Source organism: Syngnathus acus, chromosome 9 (genome assembly GCF_901709675.1).
Source record: "Syngnathus acus chromosome 9, fSynAcu1.2, whole genome shotgun sequence".
NCBI classification, from domain to species: domain Eukaryota; kingdom Metazoa; phylum Chordata; class Actinopteri; order Syngnathiformes; family Syngnathidae; genus Syngnathus; species Syngnathus acus.
Window position 1 is genome coordinate 9,021,339 of NC_051094.1, and position 26,379 is coordinate 9,047,717.

General features: G+C 41.7%; 4 protein-coding genes and 1 long non-coding RNA gene across 7 annotated transcripts; 2 read left to right on the forward strand and 3 right to left on the reverse strand.

The window, feature by feature from the left end:
* Positions 1–149: 149 nt before the first annotated feature.
* On the reverse strand, positions 150–4,288 carry gal3st1a (galactose-3-O-sulfotransferase 1a). 2 transcript variants are annotated; one of them, XM_037258854.1, is made up of 3 exons: positions 3,129–4,288; positions 1,840–1,990; positions 150–1,769 (listed from the first exon to the last, which is right to left on the reverse strand). In XM_037258854.1, exons 2-3 carry the CDS (start codon positions 1,965–1,967, stop codon positions 620–622), a joined length of 1,278 nt encoding a protein of 425 aa, XP_037114749.1. In that variant the 5' UTR covers positions 1,968–1,990; positions 3,129–4,288; the 3' UTR covers positions 150–619. The 2 variants fall into 2 exon arrangements, with proteins under 2 accessions (XP_037114749.1, XP_037114748.1); XM_037258853.1 differs by having other exon boundaries at positions 1,840–2,001.
* LOC119127123 lies at positions 4,276–8,126 on the forward strand. Its single transcript, XR_005098758.1, has 2 exons — positions 4,276–4,511; positions 6,725–8,126. It is a non-coding gene; the product is annotated as an uncharacterized LOC119127123 (long non-coding RNA).
* On the reverse strand, positions 4,595–9,103 carry pes (pescadillo). Its single transcript, XM_037258852.1, has 15 exons — positions 8,962–9,103; positions 8,678–8,757; positions 8,412–8,565; positions 8,200–8,309; positions 7,916–8,087; positions 7,739–7,828; positions 7,486–7,602; positions 7,209–7,286; positions 7,024–7,113; positions 6,527–6,657; positions 6,317–6,442; positions 6,043–6,227; positions 5,765–5,892; positions 5,096–5,254; positions 4,595–4,860 (listed from the first exon to the last, which is right to left on the reverse strand). The coding sequence occupies exons 1-15, from the start codon at positions 8,983–8,985 to the stop codon at positions 4,786–4,788; spliced, it is 1,719 nt and encodes a 572-aa protein (XP_037114747.1). The 5' UTR covers positions 8,986–9,103; the 3' UTR covers positions 4,595–4,785.
* Positions 9,104–9,724: 621 nt separating this feature from the next.
* Positions 9,725–13,374, forward strand: p2rx2 (purinergic receptor P2X, ligand-gated ion channel, 2). 2 transcript variants are annotated; one of them, XM_037259308.1, is made up of 13 exons: positions 9,725–10,012; positions 10,242–10,377; positions 10,459–10,530; positions 10,624–10,699; positions 10,777–10,873; positions 11,227–11,307; positions 11,380–11,533; positions 11,769–11,899; positions 11,967–12,057; positions 12,136–12,201; positions 12,276–12,353; positions 12,660–12,785; positions 12,867–13,374. In XM_037259308.1, exons 1-12 carry the CDS (start codon positions 9,873–9,875, stop codon positions 12,759–12,761), a joined length of 1,224 nt encoding a protein of 407 aa, XP_037115203.1. In that variant the 5' UTR covers positions 9,725–9,872; the 3' UTR covers positions 12,762–12,785; positions 12,867–13,374. The 2 variants fall into 2 exon arrangements, with proteins under 2 accessions (XP_037115203.1, XP_037115202.1); XM_037259307.1 differs by having other exon boundaries at positions 12,660–13,374.
* A 249-nt stretch (positions 13,375–13,623) lies between these two features.
* On the reverse strand, positions 13,624–25,974 carry pole (polymerase (DNA directed), epsilon). The gene is made up of 48 exons (XM_037259306.1): positions 25,738–25,974; positions 25,527–25,662; positions 25,321–25,401; positions 25,186–25,230; positions 25,025–25,117; positions 24,789–24,943; positions 24,432–24,576; positions 24,257–24,337; positions 24,066–24,173; positions 23,885–23,995; positions 23,701–23,786; positions 23,492–23,611; positions 23,152–23,284; positions 22,965–23,078; positions 22,679–22,891; positions 22,441–22,548; positions 22,216–22,344; positions 22,030–22,132; positions 21,811–21,957; positions 21,588–21,733; positions 21,280–21,428; positions 21,090–21,182; positions 20,704–21,006; positions 20,414–20,609; positions 20,121–20,335; positions 19,918–20,020; positions 19,758–19,838; positions 19,448–19,570; positions 19,043–19,252; positions 18,716–18,928; positions 18,486–18,629; positions 18,266–18,406; positions 18,025–18,178; positions 17,840–17,946; positions 17,524–17,700; positions 17,198–17,421; positions 16,790–17,010; positions 16,415–16,619; positions 16,169–16,342; positions 15,920–16,045; positions 15,709–15,841; positions 15,427–15,628; positions 15,081–15,209; positions 14,804–14,997; positions 14,523–14,723; positions 14,323–14,448; positions 14,014–14,103; positions 13,624–13,928 (listed from the first exon to the last, which is right to left on the reverse strand). Exons 1-48 carry the CDS (start codon positions 25,800–25,802, stop codon positions 13,806–13,808), a joined length of 6,876 nt encoding a protein of 2,291 aa, XP_037115201.1. The 5' UTR covers positions 25,803–25,974; the 3' UTR covers positions 13,624–13,805.
* Between the last annotated feature and the right edge of the window lie 405 nt (positions 25,975–26,379).

The following is a 26,379-nucleotide window of genomic DNA, read 5'->3' on the forward strand; positions in this document are numbered from 1 at the left end:
TAGATGGGGAAAAAATATTATATGCAGTGAATTAAGTAGATTTTTATGCATGTATGTATGTATGTATGTATGTATGTATGTATGTATAAAATCCACATAAGCAGCACAGACACATGTTATATTGTAGGGAAAAAAACACAGTAGACAAATTTTATACTGTATTTATATTATATTGTATTGTTTTTGTATTTAAAGCTCTTTTACAACAAAATGACATGGTCATTCACAGTATGAAGGCAGAGGCGAGTGAAACGTTCTGTTTTCCAATCTAACTTGTTTTCAATTCATGAATTTTTACGTCATTAGGAATTTGTTTTCTAAAATTCTCTTCGGGACTGTGGTATGTTCTTATCAGGTTGTCTTTCAACAGAAGTTGGCAAAGATGGAAAAAGATCAAGGACACGTACTGTTTAATCCAATAAATATTTTACCGCTTCAATAAACAGAGAATATACAACTTAGTTCAGTACTGTACCTATATACTGTATTGTGAAATATTTCTATCAAGCATGCATTCATTAGAATAAGTAGCTGACTGAAATGTCACAGAACTCGGAATCCCTTTGCTCCCCATTGGTCACTTATTTACCCGTATTTGTCCCCACTTGCTCGTAATCAGTCACCAGTTAATGATATCTCTAATGTGGCCCCACAGTTTGGTGATCCACAGGTTGACCCCAAACTCACTCAAGTACTGAATTTCCGGCATCAACATCTTGCGGCACAACTTAATGTGGGCCTTGTCAATGTTCTTCTTCAGATTGTATCCCATGATGGATTTCTCCCCGACTGGCTGCCACGGCTGCATGACGCTCTCCTGGATGCTGCCAGCATCGACGGCATGTCCGCCTTCAATGCAGGTGGCTGTCATCTCCGCGTTCCTCCTTTTGAGCTCCGCCACGTCCTCCGCCATGCGCTGCCATCCGTAAGCATCCACTTTCCTCCAGAAGGTGCGGTTCATGTGCTGGTACAGTTTCCAGTCAAGAGCATTCCACTCAAGGGCTTTGGCCCTCAGGTTGGGTGTGAGTTTGGAGACAGTTGACCCCTTGCGGGCGTTGAGCTTGAAGAAGATGAGGTCATCCATGTCCCAACAGAGAGCATCCTTGAGCAGAATGAGGGATTCCTCAAAATGTTCCGCCAACATGAACAGCTGAAAACGCTCCGCGATGGACCTGATTCCCTCGTCAACCCGCGGATCGTCCGGCTCGAGAGTGTTGTCCTGTCCCAAGTCAAAGAACAGCAGGTTCCTGAGGTAGAACGCGTTGAAGCCTTCCGGGTCAAAGTAGTAGTGGGGGTTACGGAGGAACTCGGCCAGCTTGTCATCTCCCGCTATCTTCCAGGTGAAAGGCACCAGCCGGCCAAAGTAGTGGAAGGACGACTCAAAAAGCTCTACGGGGTCTCTGAGAATGGTGATGTAGACGGTATCAAGGGGAAGCAACTTGGCTACCTCGGCGGCATTGAAACGCATGTGATTACAGATGATATTGAAACACATTCCGGGTTTGTAGTCTTTAACGTGGGAGCGCTGGAAAAAGGCGGGATAGAAAAAGTCATTCCTGCTGTCAGGAAAAGCAAACTTCAGTCGATGTTTCTCTCCAAAGCGGAAGAGGATGTTGAGGAAGGTGCTGCTCGCCGACTTGTGGGTCTTCATGAACATGATGTCCACTTTGGGGGTGCACAGCCTCCCTGTGTTTTCGTGTGAGCTGTTGCTGCTTCGTCTGCTGGGCAGCCGGGATGGACGGTGGGCACAGGAGTAAGGCACTGGAATTCTGCAGCAATCAAACACACGCACTGTTAAATATGATCAAGTGTTGCGTGCATGCATGTGTTGCACCATACTCAGGCATGCTCAAGGGAACTTGGGTCATGGAAAGGCAGTAAAGGAGGACAATGCAGCTGGTCAGCAGGACACCAAGGATGAAACGCTTGCACATGGACCTCCAGTGCTTCCCGTGTATTGTCGCCATGGTCGAGAAAATCCAAGGCTTACCTGTAAAACAACTCATAACAAGTCGTGCATGTTAAACAATCAGAAAATGAAGGAGTACACATGAAAGCACTCAATGATGCTTGAAGGGCTCTTGAATTTGAGAAGCACATGCGCTTTAGAATTTTGTTTCTCCCCAATCCATCCGTTTCTCACTTCATTCGTCATGTGTTGGACCAAAGGTGGAATACGACAAGCAGTTATTTTAATCAACCTTGTAAATATTTTATTCACACAATGGAATTTAGAATTGATTTACTCTATACAAACAACCATTCATATTCACACCTAAGGACAATATAGCACCTTCACCTAACTTAAGACGTATCTTTGTGTAACGTAGGAATAGGCCCGAGAATATGTGCTAAATACTTGGCCAGAGTCAGAAAAACTGAGACTGAGGTTACGCATTATCAGCATTGTTTGGAGTGCTGGTTATGTAAAACGTGTTTAGCACTATGTGATACCATCAATGTACCAGGCAGAGACACCCTGTGCCTTCTTTGTCATATAATACTGTGGTCTGGTAACGGGTAGCAGGGATAACAGCAGCGACTGGTAAAATGGAATGGATTTCTTTTATATGATTGTATTCTGGGATATTTATCTATTATTAACAATTTTAATCAGGTAGTTTTGTGTCTCTAAATGTATTGTTGACATTGAAAATGTCATTTTTTTTAGCACGTTAGATTTTTTTTTGTTTCTAGATTTGACCTATAAAAGCTTGCACAATACAGACTTAAGCATGTGATGTAATCCATAGATATTACACATTAAATGATCATTTTTACTATAATTAAACAAAACCAGATTGTATTGCTTATAATGATTCCAATTCATTAATCTATTCAGTCCACTTCAGGTTAAGGACTACTAGTAACGATGATACGGAATGTGTGGTTTTGAATTACTGCTGTCTGGTTACCTTACATTCAAAATTGGATATTGTAAATATTTTATTAAAGGCAAAGTTGTTGATACAGATCGTATGTTGGCTTTCATTAGATGCAGACAAAAAATACTGAGAATACTTGACATGAATTTAAATATGATTCTTACATTCAGCACATTGGTATCCATAGTATTTACAAAATGACTTCACTCAGGGAAATCAACTCAAAGGCCAGTGAATTCTTACCTCCATAAATAATAAATCCAATCCAGCAGGACGTGACCCTTGTCCATCACCATTGCCTTATTCCCTTCACATCCCACAAGTTGATCTACCGCCTACGCCAGCATTTCTTGCATGTGATCTTGACGCACGCAGACGAGAGGCAGAAAAGTTGCATGCATGCTCAACTCATCACATGTCCACAGATAACAGATCTCCCCGATCTCCAATTTCGCGGCGCCGCTGCAGGCGCACCTGATGCCTCAGGCCGCCTCCCTCTCTTAACTTTCTAATCCAAGAGCCATCTTGCTGAATGAAGCACTGCAGGGAGTCTCGGGTCCCTGTGACATCAGGGTCACTGTCAGGGGACAAGCACTTGTCAGAGAGAGAGAGTGAGTGAGTGAGAGCGTAACACACAAGGGGGGAGGGGAGTGATGGAGCGAGGGAGGAGAGGCCTGTATAGTCCTGTGTCTCCATACAGAGGGCCATTGAGTGCACACACTGGAGTCTGAGCTGCAAGCTGATAGGAGGGGTGGAAATCAGCATAAAAAGAACAAATGCAGGCATCCAAAGAACAAAGACAGCAATTGTACCACTCGATCAAGACTTGCGTATGTCCGAGTTCTTTGAATTGCCTTCTGCACATGCTACATGTGGAATGTATGGTTGACTGCAAGTTGATTGTTAAGCGGCCTGGCCATTCATAACCTTGTCATGAAGTTCCTATTTGGCACAGTTTTCCGATGCAAAAGCTTTCACTTTATACTTGAGTACAGATACTTGTGGGGAGAAAAATGTATGATTTTGTCGATGTCTGTTGTCATTTTAGCCTTTCTGAGGTTCAAAAGGTGAGACGGGAGATTTGGGTTTGAGAGTGAAAAAATGTTGGTTCCTCATAATAATAATAATAATAATGAGACATCCTATCTATCGGGTTCAAAACGGATTCAAGAAATGGACTATTATAGTTTAAAAATTCCAGGTATTTTCTATTTTGGAAACAATTAATTAACATTTAAGCAAAATTTACATTTGGACTCACTACAAATTGAATATGTAAAGGCAAATAGAGCTCTGATGTACGTATATTGGCTCTCATTACATGGTGTACCTAATATTGTGGCTACAGGTTACAAGCGAAATCATTTTTTTGTTCAGCGCATAGATTTGTGTAAGACGCACTGTAGCTTGACACTGCTTCTTTTGTTGAGCACCCTGCTCCTTCAGGCACCCATAGTGCCAGGCTGAGACCCGAACTGGGTGGGCGCGCTTGGAATGCACATTAGGGCAAGGAGGATGCACATGGAACTGAATGAGGATATTGAGTGTGCCGGGCAGAACGAGCCCACCAAAACCACAACAGAAGCATTTGGAGGGGGAAGTATGCCTGACTGGACCTTATCACAGGTCAAGCTTTGCATTTGTGTTCTGCTTCACTGCAATCGTCTTCATGTAACGTGTTACACAGAGGTGATGTGTGAACAAACAGCTAGAATATTCCATTTTAATTGAATCATTGTTGCATGGTCGTAAGAAATACTTTGCTAATACAGTCCACAAGTTAAAAGAGTGTCGATGAAAAGTGTGTGTTGAAGACTGGAACAAAATGATAAACGGTCACTTCTACATCAAGAATTACATACCGGTTATAATTATGCTACAAAGGTTGATTTATCACAAGTCATTTTCGGGCCTTTTTCTTCTTTGCCTTTTCAATGTCATCGTGAGCTTTCCTCTTTGCAGCGAGCTTGTTTGCCTGTGAGCGAGAGAACAAAAGAGCAAACTCAGTTCTAGCAAAGAGTTGACTCACAGGTCATATGGTCTGCACATTCTTGAAGAAGCACATTTGTTATAGTGTTTAACATTCCCACATGGCATCAATAAGAGGGCAGGTATTGTAAATAAGGCATTCAATGTTACAATAGTGACACTTATCAGTCCAAACAGACGTGATGGAAATCCATATTGATTTGATAAGAAATGGGACAAACCTCTCGGACTTTTCTCTTTTTTCCAAATATGATTTTGTCGTAGAGGTGCTTGTCCTTTTTCTTCATCATCATGATGGCCAGTCGCTTCTCCTCAGCTTCCTCCTGCTGCTCCCGCTGAGCTCGATTATCCACTTTCAACTTCCCGGCAGTTACTTTGACCTGAAATGGTCAAGTCAATCTTTTATGGTATATGAAGCAGCGGGTGAGGAATGATGAGAGGAGATGACTCGTGTTAGGGTTTACAGATTATCTTGATCGTATGATTATGTTGGAATGTAACCTGTAATAATTAACCTAGCTTGTCCTGTCTTAACAAAAGTAGTAGAACAAAGTGCTAAGATCTTTTGAACGGATTGACTAGCTGCAGAGGAAGCAATCAAAGTTGCTTTGTTTACAAAACGTCGTAAAAGACCCCCTGCTATGTTTTGATCAGCAGGCCAGGGGCTTCAACCCCATCCTGTCCACTCTCACCCCCACTCTGTTTCTCTCAATAAAAATGCTCCTGCAGGAGGCCTGAGTCAGACCTCATTCGATCATCGCTGTACGCACAGCGACGAATGGACTCTCCACCTGAAGGTGTCTAAAAGGACTTACTTGTCTCCCGTGTGGTTCTTGCAAAATAAGTTAGAGTGAGCACCACCCTAACAGACTCGCTTGTGTGTCACAAACCCTGGGATGGGATCTTTGCTGCTCCATCTTCTTGAGTTTATTCTCTTGGACCTTGTCTTCTTCCTCCTCATCTTCTTCACCCTCCTCGTCCTCCTCTTCACTCTCTTCCTCTTCATCATTTTGCTGGGCTGTTAAGAATAAATTTAAAGTACTGAAGCAAGAATACCACGACAATAACCACCCTTGTTTTAAATGCGCAACAAAAAAATAGGTCAAGGCTGTGCACACATTTTCAAATCCTACTAGTTCTAGCCTTCAACACTTAACAAAGGCCCTACCCGGCTTCTCGCCCCTTTGCAACGCCATCATCTTCAATTTCTCTGGAGGAACATAGTCTCCCTCCTTCTCCTCCACAAATGGAGACAAGTGAGGCGGAAGAGCGACTCCCATGAAGTAGTCCTCCACAGGAAGCACTATTTTGGCATTGACAGAGTCGTACACCCACTGTGGCTGGATATAGTACCTGAAAATGACAACGCATTAAACGTTATGAAGTTGATTTTTCAGAATCACACATTTGACTTCAAATAGATAATGCAACATTTACTTTACCTGTTGATGTATTGCGTGCCAACACTGGGTCTGTCAACAATGTGATGTGTGATGGTCTCATCTGTCTCATCGTACGTGCTCCCGATGCAGACGGTCCTGTCCCAGGACACCTCGCCACCAAAGCACCTGTCAATGTTGATGCCGCAAGTTGACGACGGAGCAGGAGCACGTTAGCGTTGACAGTATGAAAGTGCAGTGGTTCCGACTCACCTGATGACAAAAGCCAGAGACTCTCTGGGGACTTCCCTGTTGAGGAAAAACTTGAATCCCTCAAAGATTTTCTTATGGGCTTCCAGCTGCTTGTGCTCCCTTTCTCTTTCTTCCAACTTTTCCATGTCTTCCTAAGAGAGCATCATATTCCATTTAAACCCACTGATACAAGTTCAATTCATTCTTTTCTCGATACAGAGGCAATGAGTCAAGTTACCACAACATAGAATGTTTAAGAGCTGGAAGTAACTTATCAAACATCAATATTTAGCTGTGACTTGTATGTGTGAAAGAAAGGTAGGCCAATGGAATGTTGACGAGTAGACGTGCAGGAATTCAAGTACTTGGGCTCAACACCACAGAGCAGAGGTAAAGAACAAAGTATAGACAGAATCAAGTGGATGGAGGAAATAATGACGCAAAAGTACCAGGTACACTTCTGTATATATATATTAACACTTGAAGCAGCCAATCATGCATTTGCTTTTGCTTTGTACCCCATCAACAGGAAAGTGGTCCACTTGCGCTTCTTCTTCCTCTGCAGAAGAAACTACCCGGGCCAGACTCGAACTCAAGGCGGAGAGTTTCTGCGTGGAAGAAAACCCACAATCAAATGTCATTCACAAGCACACCAAGTAGACACTCTAAAGTCTATTTAATGAGGTTTGATTGTAATTTTTACCTCTAAGTAGCTTTCTGAATCCAAGGCATAGTCATCCTCATTTGTGTCCTTTAGCTCCTGCTCTGATTTACTGTCCAGCTAAGAAAAAAAACAACAACAACTAAACATTAACAGCACAGAATAGAATATACAGTCGAGGTTTGCTATTGAATGTGAGATTTAATATCCATCCATCCATTATCTGTACTGCTTATTTTATCGCAAAAATACAACTGTTTGACTTGATGTGAGGCTTCACATAGCCCAGGCAACAATTGTTAGGCACTCAACCATCTACCTTTGGTGGGTAAACCAGATTGAGAGAATGGTAGAGCCGGAAGTTGATGAAGCCCAAGAGAGTTGTGTAGAACTCTGTGAAAGTTGCCATGACTCTGTAGTCAACATCAGTAGGATGCTAAAAAGCAAAACAAAGAGCAAAGCATTTATTCACAAATTGTATCCAACGGTGTACTATGAACTTTTGGTCTGCTGAATGCGCAGTAATTGCAAATCATTATCCAGTATGCTGTCTTTCATTAATGTGCACTTACATCATGGGCGAATTGATACGGCACCAGCCATGTAATTAGCTGCCCCATCACCTCAACCTGGTAATATATTCCCTTGATAGAGATGAAAACCTGCAGGGAACCAAACAACGAAATGACAGTGTCAAAAAACATTCCATTTTGAAATTGAACTAGACTGTTATTAGTTAAAGCTCGCACCTTTCTGAGGGCACGGGAGGTTATCGCAAAGTTCATCCACTCCACAGTGAGGCGCCGACACAGCTGTATGGTTTGCACGTGACATTTCCCTGTCCGAGCAAATGTGGAGAAAAGGAAGCACATACAAAGTGCATCTTCAATATCCCGGAGAGCATCAATGAATGTGGGATACCTGGAATACAACAACAATAAAAGTTGTTTGTTATAGGCGGATTAGTTTAATTGATTCTCCAATTCATTACATTGCTAAACTCAACGATGGATCACACTGATGAACTTCTTACCTTTCTTTGACAATGTGGTCCAATTTATATGCTGGCTTGTTATCCTTGAGCCTTTCCACTGCAGAATATTCTGTTTTTGCATAAGCTTTCCTAAGCTTGCGAACGAATATCTTTACAAAGAAACACCAGTTATAAGGGACAGTCAAAACAACACACAAAGATACAGCATGTAAAAGCATATTAGTGTTTAGGTATTAAATATTGTACACTACCTTGTACTCTCTGAATTTGCCAACAATTGGCTCGTGCAAAAGAAAGCGAATGTCTTTGAGAAGGTAAAAGGTTCTCGGGGCAGTGGAGCCCTTGTTCACTTTCTTCTTGTGCTTGGGTTCATGAGGGTAAATGCCTTTAAGAATGCATAATCGTCTGAAAATCCAAACAAATCAATTGTTGACTACAAGAGACTTTGTTGGCCCGACAGTTTCATGTCAGCATGATGACATAAACAGTACCTGAAATGAAACGAAAATGGATTTACCTGAAATCGGGAAGGCTGAGTTGTAATTTCTTGCGGGCTCTGTTTCTGGTGATATAGTTTGTGGCAGCGCCACTCTCATACTGCAAAAAAAGACCAAGAGACTCCGTTATATACCTTAACCTTATGAACAAGTTGAATGAACTCAATACAAAATCTTAAACACTTTTAATCATTTTTACTAAACTCCACCAGCGAAGGAAAACAAACTATTAGCTACAATGCTAGCTAGCACCCACGTTGCCTCCACTGTCAAATGTTTGACATAAGTTAACGGCGACAATTACCTTCTTTTTTTGTGTGCCTCCCATTTACAAACAACGTTTGAGTTGAACGGATTGAAAAGTATTTTTATCGCTAAAAGCAGTCTACGAAGGTGATTACAACACAAACCACCGCAACATGCAAGCTATGCACGTGCAATTTGACATGCGCACAGGAGACGATTTCAGGACCCTGGACCGCCCGATCATCTGCCTGTATGAAAATAAACCTAATTGTAAAATTACATTATAAAAGCTAGTCATTTTACAGTGTAAAAATGTAATAAAACGATGTAACAAGAGGATTATGAATATGACCATTAATGCACTTTTTATGTACTGTAATAGTGTAGAAAAAGATTCTAGTAGTTGCCCCATGTATAAGATGACAATAACAACAACAACAACAACCATCATCATCATCATCATCATGTATAAGATATAAGATAATAATAATAATCATCATCATCATCGAAATAAATTAAGTACAGCAAATATACAGTACACAGAGTAAATATAGTAAATTTTATGAATATGAATGTGCTGAGATTTGATTCCTGGATAATTAGCAACATAAACTGAGAACTTTTAATACCACTATGTAGTAATGTATAATGTTATGATATATTACTAATGTATGATAAATAGCCCTAAATGTTCAAATGTTGGTTAAAGATTCATCAGTTAACCCAGAGGTCATAAACATGCAAGGGCAATCAGAATAAATGACACAAACTCCGCCCTCTTGTTTTCTCTCTGGTTTGGGCAAGCACAATAACACGACGGAGATGCACACTGGAGTAGGGCAGAGAGGCGGAGAACAAAGAAATATCACTGGGAACTGAAGCTGGTTAGAGTGAAATAAAATTAGTGTGAACTCCAGGGTCCAGAATAAGACAGGATATCTCAGAGGTAGTGCATTACATAAGTTAATCATGGGAGTAGGTGCATGTTTAAAGGACTATTTTCTTGGTTTCTGGGACTATGAAACCCCCAAAATCATGGTAGTTAAGAATCTAACTCTTGGAGTCATATACAGAGGAGTTCAGTTTATTGTCATCACCTACTTTGTCTGGTAAGCATTGTTTTTGTATGTTTTTATTGTTTATGTATCTATCTTTCATCATCTACACACTGTGCTTGTTTGATTGGTCAAAATGTAATATATCTAAAACAGAAAATTGATGATGCAAATTCAGTTGAAATATCATATAAGAATATCATATAAAAACTTTTATTTTTAACAATAAAGTATCATTCAGCTTCGTATCCTTGTCATCAATGGTTTTGTATGTGCTCTCAAGGTACGTCTTCATAAGTCAGAAAGCCTACCAAGAAACTGAAACACGTCCCGCGAGCTCAGTTTACACTCGCATGAAAGGCTCAGCAGTTCATGGAGATCAAATCCTGGACACTGTGGAATATGTTCGACCATCGGAGGTGAAGAGGCTCTCATGCATTTTCACATTATGATCTTGCCTTCATGGAGGTTACGATTATTGAGCAGTGTTAATGTGTCAGGGTGGAGATGTCATTACTGCAATATTGAGACGAGAGGTCACATACGACCAGAAGCAAGAAAACTGTGCTGAGGTAAAAGGTCAAACAACATACTAATTTAAACACTTGAAATATTATGTATATGTATTAAGTACCCCATCAATGATTGTCAGCTTTTGTCTCTAGTATTTTGGTGTTGCAAATGCTAACTGCTCGAGGGACTCTGACTGCATCCAAGGAGAGGTTGACTTTAATGGCCACGGTAGTGCTATGCTCACAAAATGTCCCGTGCGATTAGGTATTTATTTGTCTCAAGCTTCTGTTGGTTCTGTTTGACAGGTAGAAGGACGGGCAGATGCATTAGATACTACAACTACACCTTCAAAACCTGTGAAATCAAATCCTGGTGTCCTATCGAGGAATATGCTGTCCACAGGTAAGAAGAAGACATTTCCCATTGTGGGGGTTTAGAACCATGCATGTGAAGTCCCCATGTAAAATAGCCAGCTTCTCTCTGTGATTCAACACTTTTGTCATTTTTCAAAATTTTTTTTTTTCCTTTTTGCCCACTGCCTGAATTTCAAGCAATATTTAATTCCTCCGTGCAGTTGCCAAATATGGCTCCCTGTCCAATTAAGGGCAAAGAAAGCAGGTCAAAAGAAACCCGAAAATAAATGGGGTGAAGTCAGTCTAGCTTTTTTCCCCAAAACAGACTTCCCCTAAAAACAAGTTATTGTAAAACTGTCAAATGAGTTGGTATATTGAGTTGTTTTTTTCTAATGGGTACAGAGAGCCACCTTTGATGGAGGCCATCAATTTCACTGTATTCATCAGAAACTCCATACTTTTCCCAAAGTTTGGAGAGCGGAGGTACACTCACACATCACATAAGCGAGATCACACATTAAATCCAAATAAATATTGATGTTATCTTTGTGGCAGGGGTAATATTAAGGGCTCTTCAAACAGACGCAACATGCACAAATACCTGAACAAATGTCTATATGATGAGGAGAAGGAGCCCTACTGTCCAAATTTCCGACTGGGTTACATTGCACATCAAGCCCGGGAGAACTTTAGTGAGCTCTGCAGAACGGTTAGTAGAGAAAGCATTAAACATTAGTCATATTTGCATTTTGCAGAATGAGATTCAATAGAAATGTTTGACCTTTAAAAAAAAAAAATAAAGATGGTTTGTTGTAACTGATCAATCGCTGCAATTTTTAATACATTTCTTTTATTGAGTCAATATAATCTCAATTGATGTTATAATGTAGGAATACTAATTCAAATATTACACAGCACCTATTTTATGCTAATTGACTTCTCAGGGAGGTGTGATTGGTGTTTTTATTCATTGGAACTGTGACCTGGACCTGGATCCTTCCCGCTGTAAACCCAAATATTCCTTTAGGCGCCTGGACCTCAGAAAAGATCAGGCCAACTCTGGTTACTATTGCAGGTGAATTTCACAGGTAGAATAAAAGCTTAAAACTGAGGTTGTGGTCTGAAATGCTGCTTGTCTCTAGGTTTGCCAAATACTACCAAAAGAATGGAAAAGAGTCTCGGACACTTATCAAGGCTTATGGCATTCGTTTGGATATCATTGTTCATGGACAAGTAAGCAGAGGTTTTGTAAGAATCTACGTCGATTTAGGAATTTCTACTATGACATATTAAAATGTTTCTTCTTTCCAGGCAGGTAAATTCAGCCCAATTCCAACCATCATCAGTGCGGTGACCGCTTTGACTTCTGTCGGAATTGTGAGTTAGCTCATCCTTCCTCATTTGTCCAACTGAAAAACATTTTCTGACTTTTATTCCTCTCCTACCATTAGTGTACTATTATTTGTGACTGGATCATGCTGACATTTCTTGACAAAGATAACGTCTACAGTGAGAGCAAGTTTGATGAAGTAAGTAAAAAAAAAAAAATGGGCCAAAAGCTTTCTCTTTAGAATGTACTTCAACAGTTTTAAGACCACATTTAGTTAGGTAAGTAAAGGCAGAAATATTCATTCTCACTCACGCTAACAATTCATCAATCTCTATCAATCGCAAGTGTTTAGAATAATAATTTCATAATGCAAGGCAAATAACTATTCACAATTAAGTCACCTTTGTGCACATACATTAGTTTGATGCGCTGTAAAAGCATAGAAAGTAAACACTTCACAAATTTTAGTGAACTATGACCTTTACATGGCTACTTTTCTCTCCAGGTTATAGATGAACCAACCGATGAGTCCATTCCGCCACAACTGCTTTACATCACTAGCTTCAGCGCATACCAATCAGACTTGTCAGATGACGTGCTGCTGTGATGTCATCAAAAAAGTCACCTCATGGTGTGGACTCCAAGATTTTCTATGACCTCTCTTGAATACTAATAAGATTCATCTAAATTGCTTGGCATCATTTTTTTTTAGCCTGATGAGAGCTTCCAGCACGAAACGACGCACGAGATGAGTAATGAGCAGTAATTCAATAAGTCACTTCCCATAAAGTGCATCGCTAACAAGATTCTGCGGTTGTCTAAACTCATCTGGATTCTTCACAAGACCACAACGGCCAAGAGTCGGTGAAGAGTCATCGACCCATTTCTGCCGTGATGAGTGAAGTATCATTTCAGTTTGGGGAAAATTTAGTATAAGCTTTGTAGGTATGTAGAACTAACATGAGTAAAATGTGAGAACATGTAAACGTACGTTATTAGCCAGTATGGATAAGCTAATATTATTTTCTTATAATTACCTTATATGTCTCAGAAAGAGTAGAGCAGAATGTGAGCCATTTATGAATCATGTGTGAATATGGAGTCAACATTTACACCAATAATATTCTGCAACAAAGATGCTGTTTAAATCTTTTGGCCGTTTTTCCCATTTTATACATACATTCAGACAACATGTAAAAAAATATATTTTGCATTGAGTTTCTGAAGGAGCCCTTTCTATTTTATTTGATATTTTAGGCATTACCACAAAATTAAGGGACGTGTGTAGAAGTTATGACAAATAAATGGCAATAATAAAAAGCCCTCCCAGCTCATAAGACAAAGTTGTCCTGGGAATTCGTCAAATATTGTTGGTTGGAAAAACGAGTGTTTGTACAGATTGATGGTTGTCCCAAGAGACGGTGCCAACAGAGATGTAATCATACGTTTAAAAACACCTCACTACAGCATTACAAAGTAAAAAATATTTATTGACGTGCATACAATATTTCAAAACTCCCACCGCAGAGAGTTCAATCATATCTACAGCTCACAAACACACGCACGCACGCACACACTCAAGCAACACTCACCAACAATGACGACTGATTTGTTCTAATGCAACAGACAGTTGCGAATCTCAGCTGTGCTTTTAAGAATCGCTCTGGCTCATCTGAGGAGTCATCATCATCAACCAGTCAATGGTCTCCTTCAGGAAGCTCATGTTGTAGTGGGAAGCAATGTTCCGAAAGACTGCGACCTGCTCTGAGAAGTTCTTTTGAGGGAAAGAGATCATGTATATTAAAAAACAACACAAAACAATAAAGACAGATATTAGAAGACGATAAGGGAACACGTACCTTAGCTGAGAAAGTAAGTTCAAAGTCTCCGGCACATTTGCAGTAGACGGGCATGTTTGCTTCTTTCACTCCTTTACATTTAGGACAAACCTAAACATCACCGAAAGATCAATGTTTGACAACAGGCGGATTATTTCTTGAAACATGTACACACAATTGCTAGCAAGCTGTTTAAATGAAGTTAATCACATCATTTATTGTCCTCATGATGGAACATTGACCTCTACAGTTTCTATCCATTTGAAGCAAATTCCTTTTGCTGTCAGTACATTTCAGTAGTTTTGCCTTTGCAGCTTTTTTTTAACTCACCAAGTCCTGCAAAGTGTAGCTCATCAATTTCTTCTGCAGAGCTTCCACCAAAGCCATCTCAATAGACTCGGTCTCATACTGGGCTTGGCAGTTTGAGCAAAACCACTGTGGTAAGACGGCGCCATCCTGAATGAAGAAAGAAAAAAATCTGTTGATGCAATTAAGACGTAGGACTACCATGGGAGCCTCTGCTGGCTTACTTGTGCCACGGACGGGTCTTTGCAGAGGTCGAGGTCACGACAGTAATTGCAATTGTGGCATATAACTTCGGGCAGTATGTACGAGTTGCAGGGGTCGCGGAAATTGGCTTCTTCTGAAAATTCCCCCACATCCACAAGGCGCAGAAGGTCCCTCTTTAGCTTGTTTACCTGGTTCACAATGTTGCCATCTAGTGAGAGGACCTGAAGAAACAACAAAAGATAGAGAAACATCAATCAGCCGATTTAACATTGAAGACATGGTTCTTTTTCTTCATATTTACCTGACAGACATATTTGACAAACTCCAGAGCTGGGTTGTTAAGTGGCAAGTGTGACCCTGGCAAGACCGGGAACATTTCCGAAGGCTGGGTGACATTTCTGGTACCGGTCACTTTTTTTTGGATTTTTTGTGTAATAGTAAAAATATTCTGCGTCAGCTCGGTGGACACATACTCCTGGGAGAAAGTGATCATTCCTAAAGGAAAGATTTAAAATGTGCATCATAAGGTCACCATAATATGCGGCATTGTTATTCAGTTCTACAAAAGAGCATTGTACCAGGAAGAGCACTCAAATCCCCCACGGCCTGCTGGGAAATTTGGCTGCCTCGCCTCTTGACTGGCGTTGCACCAGGTGCGTTGCGTTTCAGTTCTTCTTTCATGCTTTGGTAAACTGCTACAATGTAAGCTGAGTAGAAAGTCAATGGATGAAAAGTGGTGTAATGCATTTACAAATAGAATGACACTTCAGCCTGGTTGCTTGGCAACAAAACACCACTAGATGGTGCCAAAGCAATATTTTTATATTAGACATGACATTGGCCCAAAATGGCAAATATGCAAGTCTTTAGAAAATACTAGACAGAACCAGAATAAACAGACTGTACTTTCAAAAAAGGACTCACATGACACAATCATGAGGAAGTAGTTCTGGCAGGAAGCACTTTGTGGCAGATACTGCATGATATTCCAGTTGCTCTCAATCAAGTCCTCCACCTCATCCGTCGCTGCATCTTCCTCATCTTGTTGAGCATTCACTTCATCCTCCTCTTCATCTTCACTGCCATCTTCACCTCCCTCTGTGTTTGTCTTTGCTTTGACTCCTTCCTAGAAAGCACCAGCCCGAAGCAGCAATAAGTCGCCTATTTGGTAGACATGAATAATGAACTACTGTCCGTTTGAACTACCTCGCCGCACAAGATGCTGGATGGAAGTTTGCCTTTCACACCACCATTGTTAGCCGGATCCATCCACAGTAAAAATTCCCAACATCGAGAAAAGGAGATGGACAAAGAGTGGAAGATTTCCTTGGAATGTATGCTACAAGACACACATTTGATCGGATGAATCCAATGAAACCTTGATTAGTATTAATAAGTTAGATGACAAATATCAAACCTATTTGTGATGTATTCCACATAACCAATGGCATCATCTATCCTCCGTTTTTTAGTGCACAAGATGATCCTGTTGAAGTTTCCGTACACCACAGTGGAGCCAAGACGCTTGAACTCCGCAATCAACCTGTCAGAACCACAACAGGAATTACAATGTCAAGGCCAGCCAATTAAATCTCCCGCCACGAGTCCAAAAGCATCGCTTAAACAAAACAATACAGGCAAGCAATAAAGGCTGTGCATCACTCACTGCAGGAAGACCTTCTTCATCATGTTGTGCAAAGTGCGGTGCAGCGCGGGGTCATAGAGCAGCGAGCTGGGAGAGTGCAGCCAGCGGTAGAAGTGCATCACCTGGTTGTCCGCATACACGTTGTGGTACTGTGTGATCTCTCGGACCCATCCCACCACCATGCTCTTCAAGATCCTGTTTATGCGTAACAAAAATCAGTGGAGCAGTGGGGAAAATATAAAACCCGAGTGTGTTTTCAGGATGTACCTGAAGGTGTTGGAGCAGAGGGCGGTCTCGTCGTAGCTAGCGAGTGAGTTAGCTCCTTGGTTTCCTGACATCATGTCCTCCAAAGAGGCCTGTTGGATCACATCAAAACTAACACCCAGACTGGCTCCTCCCTCCATGTCATTGACATGCTGCGACTGGAGGATGGTGTTCACAGCCAAGCTTTGCAGGTCCAGCTCCACGCACACTGCAAGATGGAAACATTTGGAACTTAAAATTCATTCCTCACAATAGGGTACATTTTGTCTTTCATTAGGATCTCGTATCTGCTTTGTTGAGTTCATGGCAAATCATGCTGGGAGACTCCAATTATATTAATTATTTTCTAGAGTTGGGTTTAAGCAAGTGTCGAGGTACCTGTGGAGTAGCACCCTTGGGCATTAATCTCAACAGAGCACCGATCATCACTTTCCATAACAAGGCGGCTGTCATCCGCCTCTTTGCCACCCAGATCTGGCCTCGCTGTGGGAGAGAGCCATAGGAGGTGATTGTGTTTCCGAAGATGTCTAGCAAGGAACAAGTCAGAACCGAATATTGACACATCCTGGGGCAGGTTTCCTACAGGTAAGTGGTAGTACCTGAAATAGAAAAGAGATAACGGACAGATTTTCAGTTGTTTCACGTGAAATCAGCTTAAAAACTAAATTAATCATTTAGCATAACTCAAAGTAAGGTCATCCATCACAATTTCTCATATGAAACTCTTTTTTTAAAATCCAGTGCTAATAATTAATAACACCCATTTGAAGTGCACACATTACCTACCGAGCCATGTCAAAAGCCTGCGATAGATAGCTGTCCAGATTCAGATAGTGGCGGATCATGCGCCGAGCTCCATGTCGCTGCCAGTCCAGCACATTGTAACTGATTTCATCGATAACATGCACCGGCACAACCGGGAATTCGTCCAAAACTGGCATCCCCGTAGTCAGTCGTCGCAACTCCCAGTTGGATTGAACTGCGATGAGGGTCGGACCCCGGCGCTCCTCCTAAACATAACGGGGAGAAGCACATTAGAAGAATCCTAACATAAGCCAGAATAATAATAATAAAAAAAAATCATATCAATGGATAATTCGTTTTTTTCTTACTTTGTAGCTCAGAAGTATACGCTGCAGTGCACGGTGGATGGCCTTCACATCATTTTCAGCCCGAACCTCAAAATTGTGTTTTTCTGGAGGCAGAAGGTCCTCTGTAGTTTTTTCCAACAGGGCAGTGCGTTCAGCAGTGTAGACGTTACTGAGGTTTGGCATCTGGTTGCTTCGCACCTGCATAGGAGAGAGAGGAAAGAAGGAATTCAATCCGTCATGTATGAACTTCACAGTACTTTAACAGTGCGTAGAACTGAGCCCCCCCCCAACACAAAAAAACAGGCAGCAAAACAATACAGCAATGTACTATTCTTACAGTGTCCAGAACAAAGATGCTGGCTTTGCGCTGAGAAGGGATGAAAAGGCCAAACAAGGCCTTGTGACCCTGACTGTGATGGTAAAGGTACATGTGGCGAACACTCCCTGAAAGAGGAACAAACATGAGCGGACATTAACAGACTGTTAGACGACAATTAGTAAATCACACCAACACGTTCATACCTGGCTCCAAGTAGCTGAACTGAGCCAGAGACTTCATATCCAGATTCTCCAGATCAAAAGTGTCTGCCTCCCTGCCAGCCATATCCCTCCCAACACGCTTACTGACCATACACACACATCCGAGCTGCACCAGTGCACGAAAAAGTAGTGGCACCTGAAAGATGGATGATCAAAATTCACGGTTGTATATTATCACTGTTAATTATTGCGGTATAAATTGGCAGTAGTGTTTGCACGATACCTGTGTTTCATAAACCCCTTCAATGTCTGGGGCCGAGAGGTCAGTGTTGATCTCGTTAATGTGCTCCTGGTACATGTCCTCGGGCACACAATACTCATACAGGTAGTAGACCATGTTGGAGCGAGGGAGCAAGCGATTCACCTGATGTAACACAAACAGGCTGCTTAAAAAAAAAATACAACTGGCAGAAAAAAAAAAAGCATCTTGCTCAACTGCTTACCTTTTTATATGTTGGTCCCTCCTCCTGTTTCGGGACTTTTTGGTTGACATAGAAGATGCGAGGAATGTTGAGCTTCATGCAATGGAGGTCATTTCCAATGACTGCCCATAACTTGTAAAGTCCAGGGTGGCTCGTTTCTGCAATCTGCAAGTATCAGATACATTACTCCAATCACCATTTCACTCCTTCCATGGATTGCATATAAAAAACAAAATGAAGGCGGTGCCCACCTGCACGACTTGCCAAGGCATGTCCAGGATGCTACGAGCCGTTTTGCGGAGGAAACTTCCCAGACCTGTGGTGTGGCCATCCCTGATCAATCCTCCGCCGACAGGTTGGGCTTCGCCATCCAGCAGTCTTCGCTTTTTCTTTCTTTCCTTCCTCTGCTTCATTTGCAGCTCCCACTTTTTCTTATGGTAACGCAACCACACAAGGCGCTCCTCCTTTAAAAAAATAAAATATACAGCTATGTAATGTGACACATTGTGGACAAACAATTAAAAATTCCATATGAGGACATAGAATTAGTTATACGTAATGTGCAAACGGTTGCCTACTTTTGTCTTGCCCATTGGTGGTGGCGGTCCCAAAACCTCTCTCCATGACTGGGTAAGCTCAAGATCCTGAGATTCCACCTGGCTGCCCTCCCCCTGAGAAGTTCTCTTCCTCTTGGTGCTGATGAGGATGGCCGGCTGCAGCGGCTTAGCTGGCGTCCCAAAGTCCTCCATATCGGGAACTGGATGGCCCTCGTGGCGCAGAGGAGCCACCTGAAGAAAAACATCAGCTATGAGCGGTTTGAAGAGGGCCTTGAAACAAGATAATACACTTCTTGATGTGTTTTAAATTTAATTACAGTATTATGTCAAAGCACTGATTTTCTTGGGAATTAAATATTTCTATTCAACGGGCAGCAAATTACATTTTCTTGATGATGAATCGTGAGTCGAATAATCGTTACCTACCTGTCTCTTGCCCTCACTGGTGAACAGCTCGCTGATTTTCTTTTGTTTGTAGATATCATTTTTCTCAAGAAGCTTCTTGTGAAGCCAGTCGGGATGTCGGACTCGGGGAACTGGATTCTTCACCTGAACATCACAACGAGTATATTGTAATTGAAAGTATTAGATATTCTAGTATGATGCAGTTTTCTCCAATTGCAAACTACTATCACGATAAAAATATTTTCAAAAGACTAGCTCTCTGACTGTTTATCTACTAGATTACCCAGATGACCAATAACAAACCCAAGCATCACTAGCATTTTCTAATTACCTGTTGGAGAGCTGCAGGGATGGTGATAATTTTCTGGATTGCGCTCCCTAGCCTTTCAATATAGTAACTCCAATCAAGGATCTGTGATGAGAACAGGAAAGGCAATCTGATGCAAAATGAGTACAAAAAAAAAAATCCATAACTTTCGTTATTTCCTTACTGAGCGGATGTCAAAGTCATGCAGGCTGGGCATCTTCAGCCATTTGCGCAGAAAATGTTTGGTCACGCTCGACTCAGCTTGGAAGATGGCCAAAGGGATAGCTCTGAAAGAGAAGACATGAATGAAAACTGGCTTCAAGTTACTTTCTGCCAGCCTGTGATCACAATTTTAGCACTGAGGAGTAACATGTGCCGTTTCCCCACCTCTCCGTCACAGGAGATCCTTCTGGCTTTCGTGAGATGACGTAACGACAGCTAAGACCAGCATCTTTCACCATTTGGTCTCCCAGGAACTCTGCCAGTCTCTTGGCTGTGCTAATAGAAGTGGACTTTTGCTCTCCGTAGTCCTCCAACCTTTTCGACATGGAGCGATTTTCGGATATCAGGTCAAACAACTCAGCATCCGGCATGTTGGCAGCCTGGAAGATCACAGAAATTGTGAAATAATTCCTGTCATGTTAAGAGTGTGACCATTTTAAACAACTGCCTTTCTTTACCTTGCTGTACAGCACATCCAGCCAGTAGTCAGCCACTTTGGCTACAGAGGCGTAGACCTCCTCCAAGGTGGTACCTTTGAGGAAAGCTTCAAACACGGAAGACTGGAAGATCTTGATGAGCTGCAGCTCTCCTCTTCTCTTCACTTCAAAACCCTTCAGCTCAGCCAGAGAGCCGTCCTCATTGAATACGGCGTATCTAAGGTCAAAGGCCAACAGAAATATTAACGCATGTAATGGAGCTGTTGTTCTACAACTGTGCTATTGGCATGAAATGTGATATTTGGCCTTACCTTTTCTTTAACTTCTTGCCTTCTTCTTTCGAGGCAGGCAGAATCATGGCAAGATACGGCCCGTCCACTTCGAAGAAGATGCTGTTCTCCGCCCTGATATTATACGTGAGCGACGCGGGGTCTACCAGCTCGTGATACTGCTCGTTGGTGAACCCTTCCTTCACCAGGATATTCAGCATGGCACCAGGGTAAGAGATGGTCACCTTGGGCTTTTTCTCGTTACTAGTCTTCACTACAAAGTTCTCCGGGAAAGTATTTGGAAGGACGCACCAGATACCATCAGTATCCAATTCAAGAGGCCTCCTGAGTCACGGGAAAGTTGACAAGAAACAGATTATGCCAGAGGAAATCTACATCAATTATTACCGTTGCCATATGTTACGTACCCTATTTGTTCGATGAGCTCTCTTGCCCGAGTGATGATATTGGCACCAGTGTAGCACACAATGCCAGCCATCTCCATTGAGTACCAGCGAGCCCTAGTGGACACACAGCGCAGCAGTTTAGCAACACAGATTTTTTTTTTTACAGAGGCCGTTTAGGAAACTGGATTTAAAAAGCAGAGTTAACTCATACCCTTTTCTCATGACATAGCCGTAAAACGAGTTCAGGATACACTTGTGAGCCAGCTGAAGAGAGTCATACAGGATCTCCATGTTCTTACAGCGCTTGGCTTCGGCAGCATCTCCGCTGTCTTGAGCTGCGGACAGTTTCTTCTTCCACACCTTAAAAAATGCATTCGAATAAAACCATTTTGTGTCACCACAAAGAGTTGATTGAAATAAAGATTAACCAATCAAACTAACAAGTGTCCCAGCCGGGAAACCTCCTGGGAGGAGGACATGATTCATTTTCTTTTCCATGTTACAAAGCAAGGTACCTACCTTGTGTAGACCTTTAAACTCATATCGCCGATCTCGAAAAGCTCGAACAGTATCCACGTAGAAGGAGTTTTCTCTCTGACAGATAGTAGTGACTCGCTCCTCCAGCTTGGTGACGTGTATCTTCTTATAAGCCTTCTTGCAGTAGTCTGACACAAAAACAACATTAGTCAAAATTGCCTTCGACAAGGTGGAAAACAAAACTGTTTTAAATCAAATACGACACCTGCAAGACGTTTTTTCTCATGCTTAGCCTGTTCTTCCCTGTTGAGTGTGTGGAAGGCCCGAGGTGGACCGTTCGGGAAGAACGGAGGGAACTTCTCAGACTCGAGTTGCTGCTGGATACGGTGGAACTCACTACGGCTGGCGGGCACTACGCAAAAGGGGATGAGGATGTGACAAACTCATGGATACCTTGAAAACCCAGCGTGTGACACCAACTTACTGATTTCCCCTCTCCAGTGCCAAGCCATCCTCCTTTGACAAGTGGCGCCTGGTTTATTGAAGTCGCAGGCAGCACAAGTGGCTGCGTCTACCACAGCGGAAGGCTAGAGGGGAATAATAGAAATGACAAGAATACAATTTTAATGTCTTTATCTCTTATAATCTAAATTTCCCTTTTTTGTTTAACCTGTAGACGGTTGGTGAGGATGATGTTGGGGTACATTGCACCAACGTCAAGATGGTATATGAGGGGACACTCAATCCTGTTTGGAACCTCTTTCAAGGAAGACAGCTTCTTTTTTATGTCTTCACAGACCTATTAAAAAAACAAGTGTCCTTTACTTTATATTGCAAAAGTAGAATAGGTTGACACAGAAATAAAGAAAGAAAACCAAATATATGTTCTACATACTTCATTAAAGTTGGTGACTTGCTCAAGGGGGATTTTCTCCTCTTCCTCAATGGCATGACGCATTGTTTGTTCAACTCGCTGGCATAAAGAGTCAAACGCAGCTGGATTCTGTCAACAAACCAATCACCATTCAAAATCAAAATCGCACTGTAAGACTTTTTTTTTTATTACAAACACAGTATGTGCCTTGGCTCAATGGTTAGGAAATATACTGATACGAAAAAAGCAAATAAAGTACCATTTTGAAACGGCAGGGAATGTCACTTCGAAACACTCCAGATTCCAGCGCTTCCACGTGGCCCCCCACGTAAGTCTCAGAATCCAAGACGTGGCCGTCGTCTGTCAGCTTGTTGAAGACTTGCTCCTGCTTGTTGGGGAAGACAATGTTGGCGTGGAAGGCCTGCACCATGAGCAGAGCTTCGCATAGAGTGCCAGAGCCTTTACGCAGCACCTGCGTGGAGAAGAACGCACATGTCACGTGGCACAATCCTACATTGAAGTATATTATTGCCAAGTAAACAAACCTCATCGGGCTCCATGGGGATGATAGTGCACAGAGCAAAGATGAAGGGGTGAACATACTTCATATAAAGGTAATATGTGGCCACAGCATCTGACACGGAGTAGGTGGCTAACGTCTGGCAAAAATAAGTAAATAACAGAATGAAACAGATTTTAGCACTAAGAATTAAAATCAGATAGACTTCATACTTGTGGTTCCTCCGTTGCCATGCGGCACATCTCCTCCGGGTCCAGCTCCACGGGGTCATAGCCCAGTTTAGCCTTTGCTGCGGCCTTCAGATTATGGCTTCCCACTGGCAGGTAGCTATCTCTCTTAACCCACCTAGCGCACAAGAGGAAAATGCGATTAAATCAAGCCTTCCATTATATGTAAGATACACTAAATAATAATGTCAAGATTTGGAATATCATAGGTCACACAATATTTATCTTATTGTCATACTTTCCGTATTGCTTTTATGTTGTCTGATATTTTTTTCCCCCAAAATAATACTTTTTGAAACCGGTATGTGATGCATCAGTGTCGAACCTAAAACTGTCCATGTGGATGGCCTGAGTGGACTTGTACTCTCCCTGGCTGTCCTTCTGGAAGCCAATCTCCCTGTGCATGTTCAGTCCGTGCGCGGAAGCTCGTGTCTCCACAAAAGGCCTAGAGAATTACAGTCAAGTCAAAAAGTAAAAATGTTGACAACATTTGTGTGATATGACTAAATGCAGGAACTTTAAAAAAAAGCTCACCAATCAAAGAAGTCTCCGTTATACGTGACAAAGATGTTAGGTTTGGTCTCTTGAACGTGATCAAAGAACCTCTGAATAAGTCCCACCTAAAGGCATAAATAATATTATTACAATATGGCATTATTGTTCAATTTGTTTTAAAAGTAGGAGCTTAATCTACTACAATATGTCTAATGACATGTACCTCATCATTCTCATTAAAAACAGTGAATGGACCTTCATATTCAGGTTTGGGTGTGAACTCAAAGTCTTCAATGTTTTCAGAGACAATCTCTCTGTTTGTGATTAGAAAGCCCTAAAAGGAGAAAGCAAAACAAAAAAAAGTTACAATGACGGGGTTCAAAACGAAGCGGCATAAAACCCACCTGCCCATCAATCATATATGAGATCATCATGATTTGATCAGTCTCTGCATCTGGGAATTTTAGTGGAAGTTTGGTGGTCTCTATGTCAAAAGCCAAAACGACAGGGTCCTAAAAGTAAGAACGAAAAGTGAATTATGGGACGTCAATGCAAAAAAACAAGAGACAGAACTTCAACAAGAAGATTGTCATACGGGTCGTTCGACAAGATCGTCTCTGCGAACAATCTCGGGTGGGTAAGTGCTGCCTCTGTATCGAACATTGTACCAGTGAGCCTGAGGAAATAATAATAATAAAAAAAGTCAATATTAGAACAACAGATATAAGCTCTTTGATTTATTTCAGTCAGTAGCTGTCGGATGTATTCACCACGTGGATCTTTAGGTCAATGGACACGCGCACGTGGTAAGGCACATCATACTCCCTCATGTCCACAATGTTGTCTAATTGGTCAGAAATATTCTTGGACATCCCATCTTCCTCTGCTGAAGTCACATTCCCACCTGATAGTGCACTGCAAACACAGAAAACAGCGAACCCATTAGGCTACCTCATCCACTCCCATCGTCCCCCCAAAAAAATAAAAAACAAGAGGATGAGCGACATTGTCTGCCGTTGCAGTCCTGAACTACATAACAAATCAAAAATGGCAACCAAGCAATTGCCTGTAAATAAAAACACACAAATGAAGACTGTTTGATTATGGTTTCATTGAACAAAACATACCTTGATAACATGGACGTGTAGACATCATTAGACTGTTCTCTTTCTCTGTTTTTGCGTACCGCTGGGGAAATCTCCCGCTTGACCTTGATGAGGTCATCCACAGTATTGAAGGACAGCTTAATGTAGCCTCTCTTCAGTCCTACCAGGTGGTTGGGCTGAGTTATAAAAGAGAAAAAAGTTATTTGCAAGAGCAGTCATTATTCCTGCTGTATATACACACAAAAAAATGTAAATACCAGGTCCAGATCCTCTTTTGAGATTATTTCAAGCTTGGACACTTTGCCTTGGAACTTCCTTGACAAATATAAGATGACTTCTCTTTCGCAGTTCTAGAAAAAATAGTGCAAATGTTATGAGCACGTGTACATTTTGGTGCAACTTTGATGGTCAGGTTTACCTTTTTTGTCGCAATATAAAAATAAGGCTTGAAAGGGAGCGCAACCTATAAACAGAAGACATATTGCGCTTAATGCATCATACATCAACAGAATGATCGAACAGTTTGTTTTAATTTGAGTTTTGCCCAACACACCTTAAACCTGCTTCCATCCTCCTGGATAAAATAATAGTTCACAACACTGATCAACCTTTTGTCTTCATCCAGGATCTCAGCCTAGATATACAAGGAGGTAGACATTTATGTTTTGTAATGACAGAAAAGGCAAACACCTTGAGTGAGTGAGTGAGTGAGTGAGTGAGTGAGTGAGTGAGTGAGTGAGTGAGTGAGTGTTAACTTACTGGGTGCATGTTGATCAACCATCCAGTTTTCTCTCCGGGTTCTTTCATCCTATCGAAGCCGAAGCGACTGTCCATCTCATCCGTGAACTGGCTGCGCTCCAGCCTCTTGAGGGCCGACATTGAGGAGCCATCATCCCTGGTTGAAATACATTGCTCGCCATCATGTACGTGTAATTTGGTTTTCATGCAGACTCGATGCGGAACTACTTACTGGTTCTCCTGATCTCCACTTTTACCCTGGTCCGATTTGAATCTCCCACTATTTCGAAACACCATTTTGTGAAGTGGGCAGACCGCAGGCCAACAAAAGTAGTTACCGGCTGCGATATGGTGTTATGTCGGCGACAGATTCTGCATCTGGTAATATTTTGGAGTTATTTCTAACCTGTGTCGTTGTTTCACTGACAGTGACAAGCCTTGTGTTTTCTTAGTTTGGCGCGTTCTCGCACTTCCCGCGAGATCAGCGCCGCGAATCGTTCACACAAAGATCGTTTATTCGGAAGATTCACACTTCTGGGCCTCATCGACGAAACTCAAGTTGTGTAACTCCTTTTTTTCTTCTTTTTTTCCCCCCATCATTTGCCTGAGTGCATGTGGTCATTTAATGTGAAATATGAAAAGTCGAAAATTTAGTGACAGAATAATACTTGATCCTTACTTGAATTTAATTAACCAGTCAATGTTTAAATTGTTTTTGATGAGTTTTACTTCCTTTTAATGTAATTAACTAATTACATGATTAAAAATGCCAAATGTACATTTAAATTGGCCATCAAAACCCATTAAGATACAGTCGTGTATGTAATATGTTGAAAAAGATATCTACAGAAAACATTTGTTATCTTTATTATTA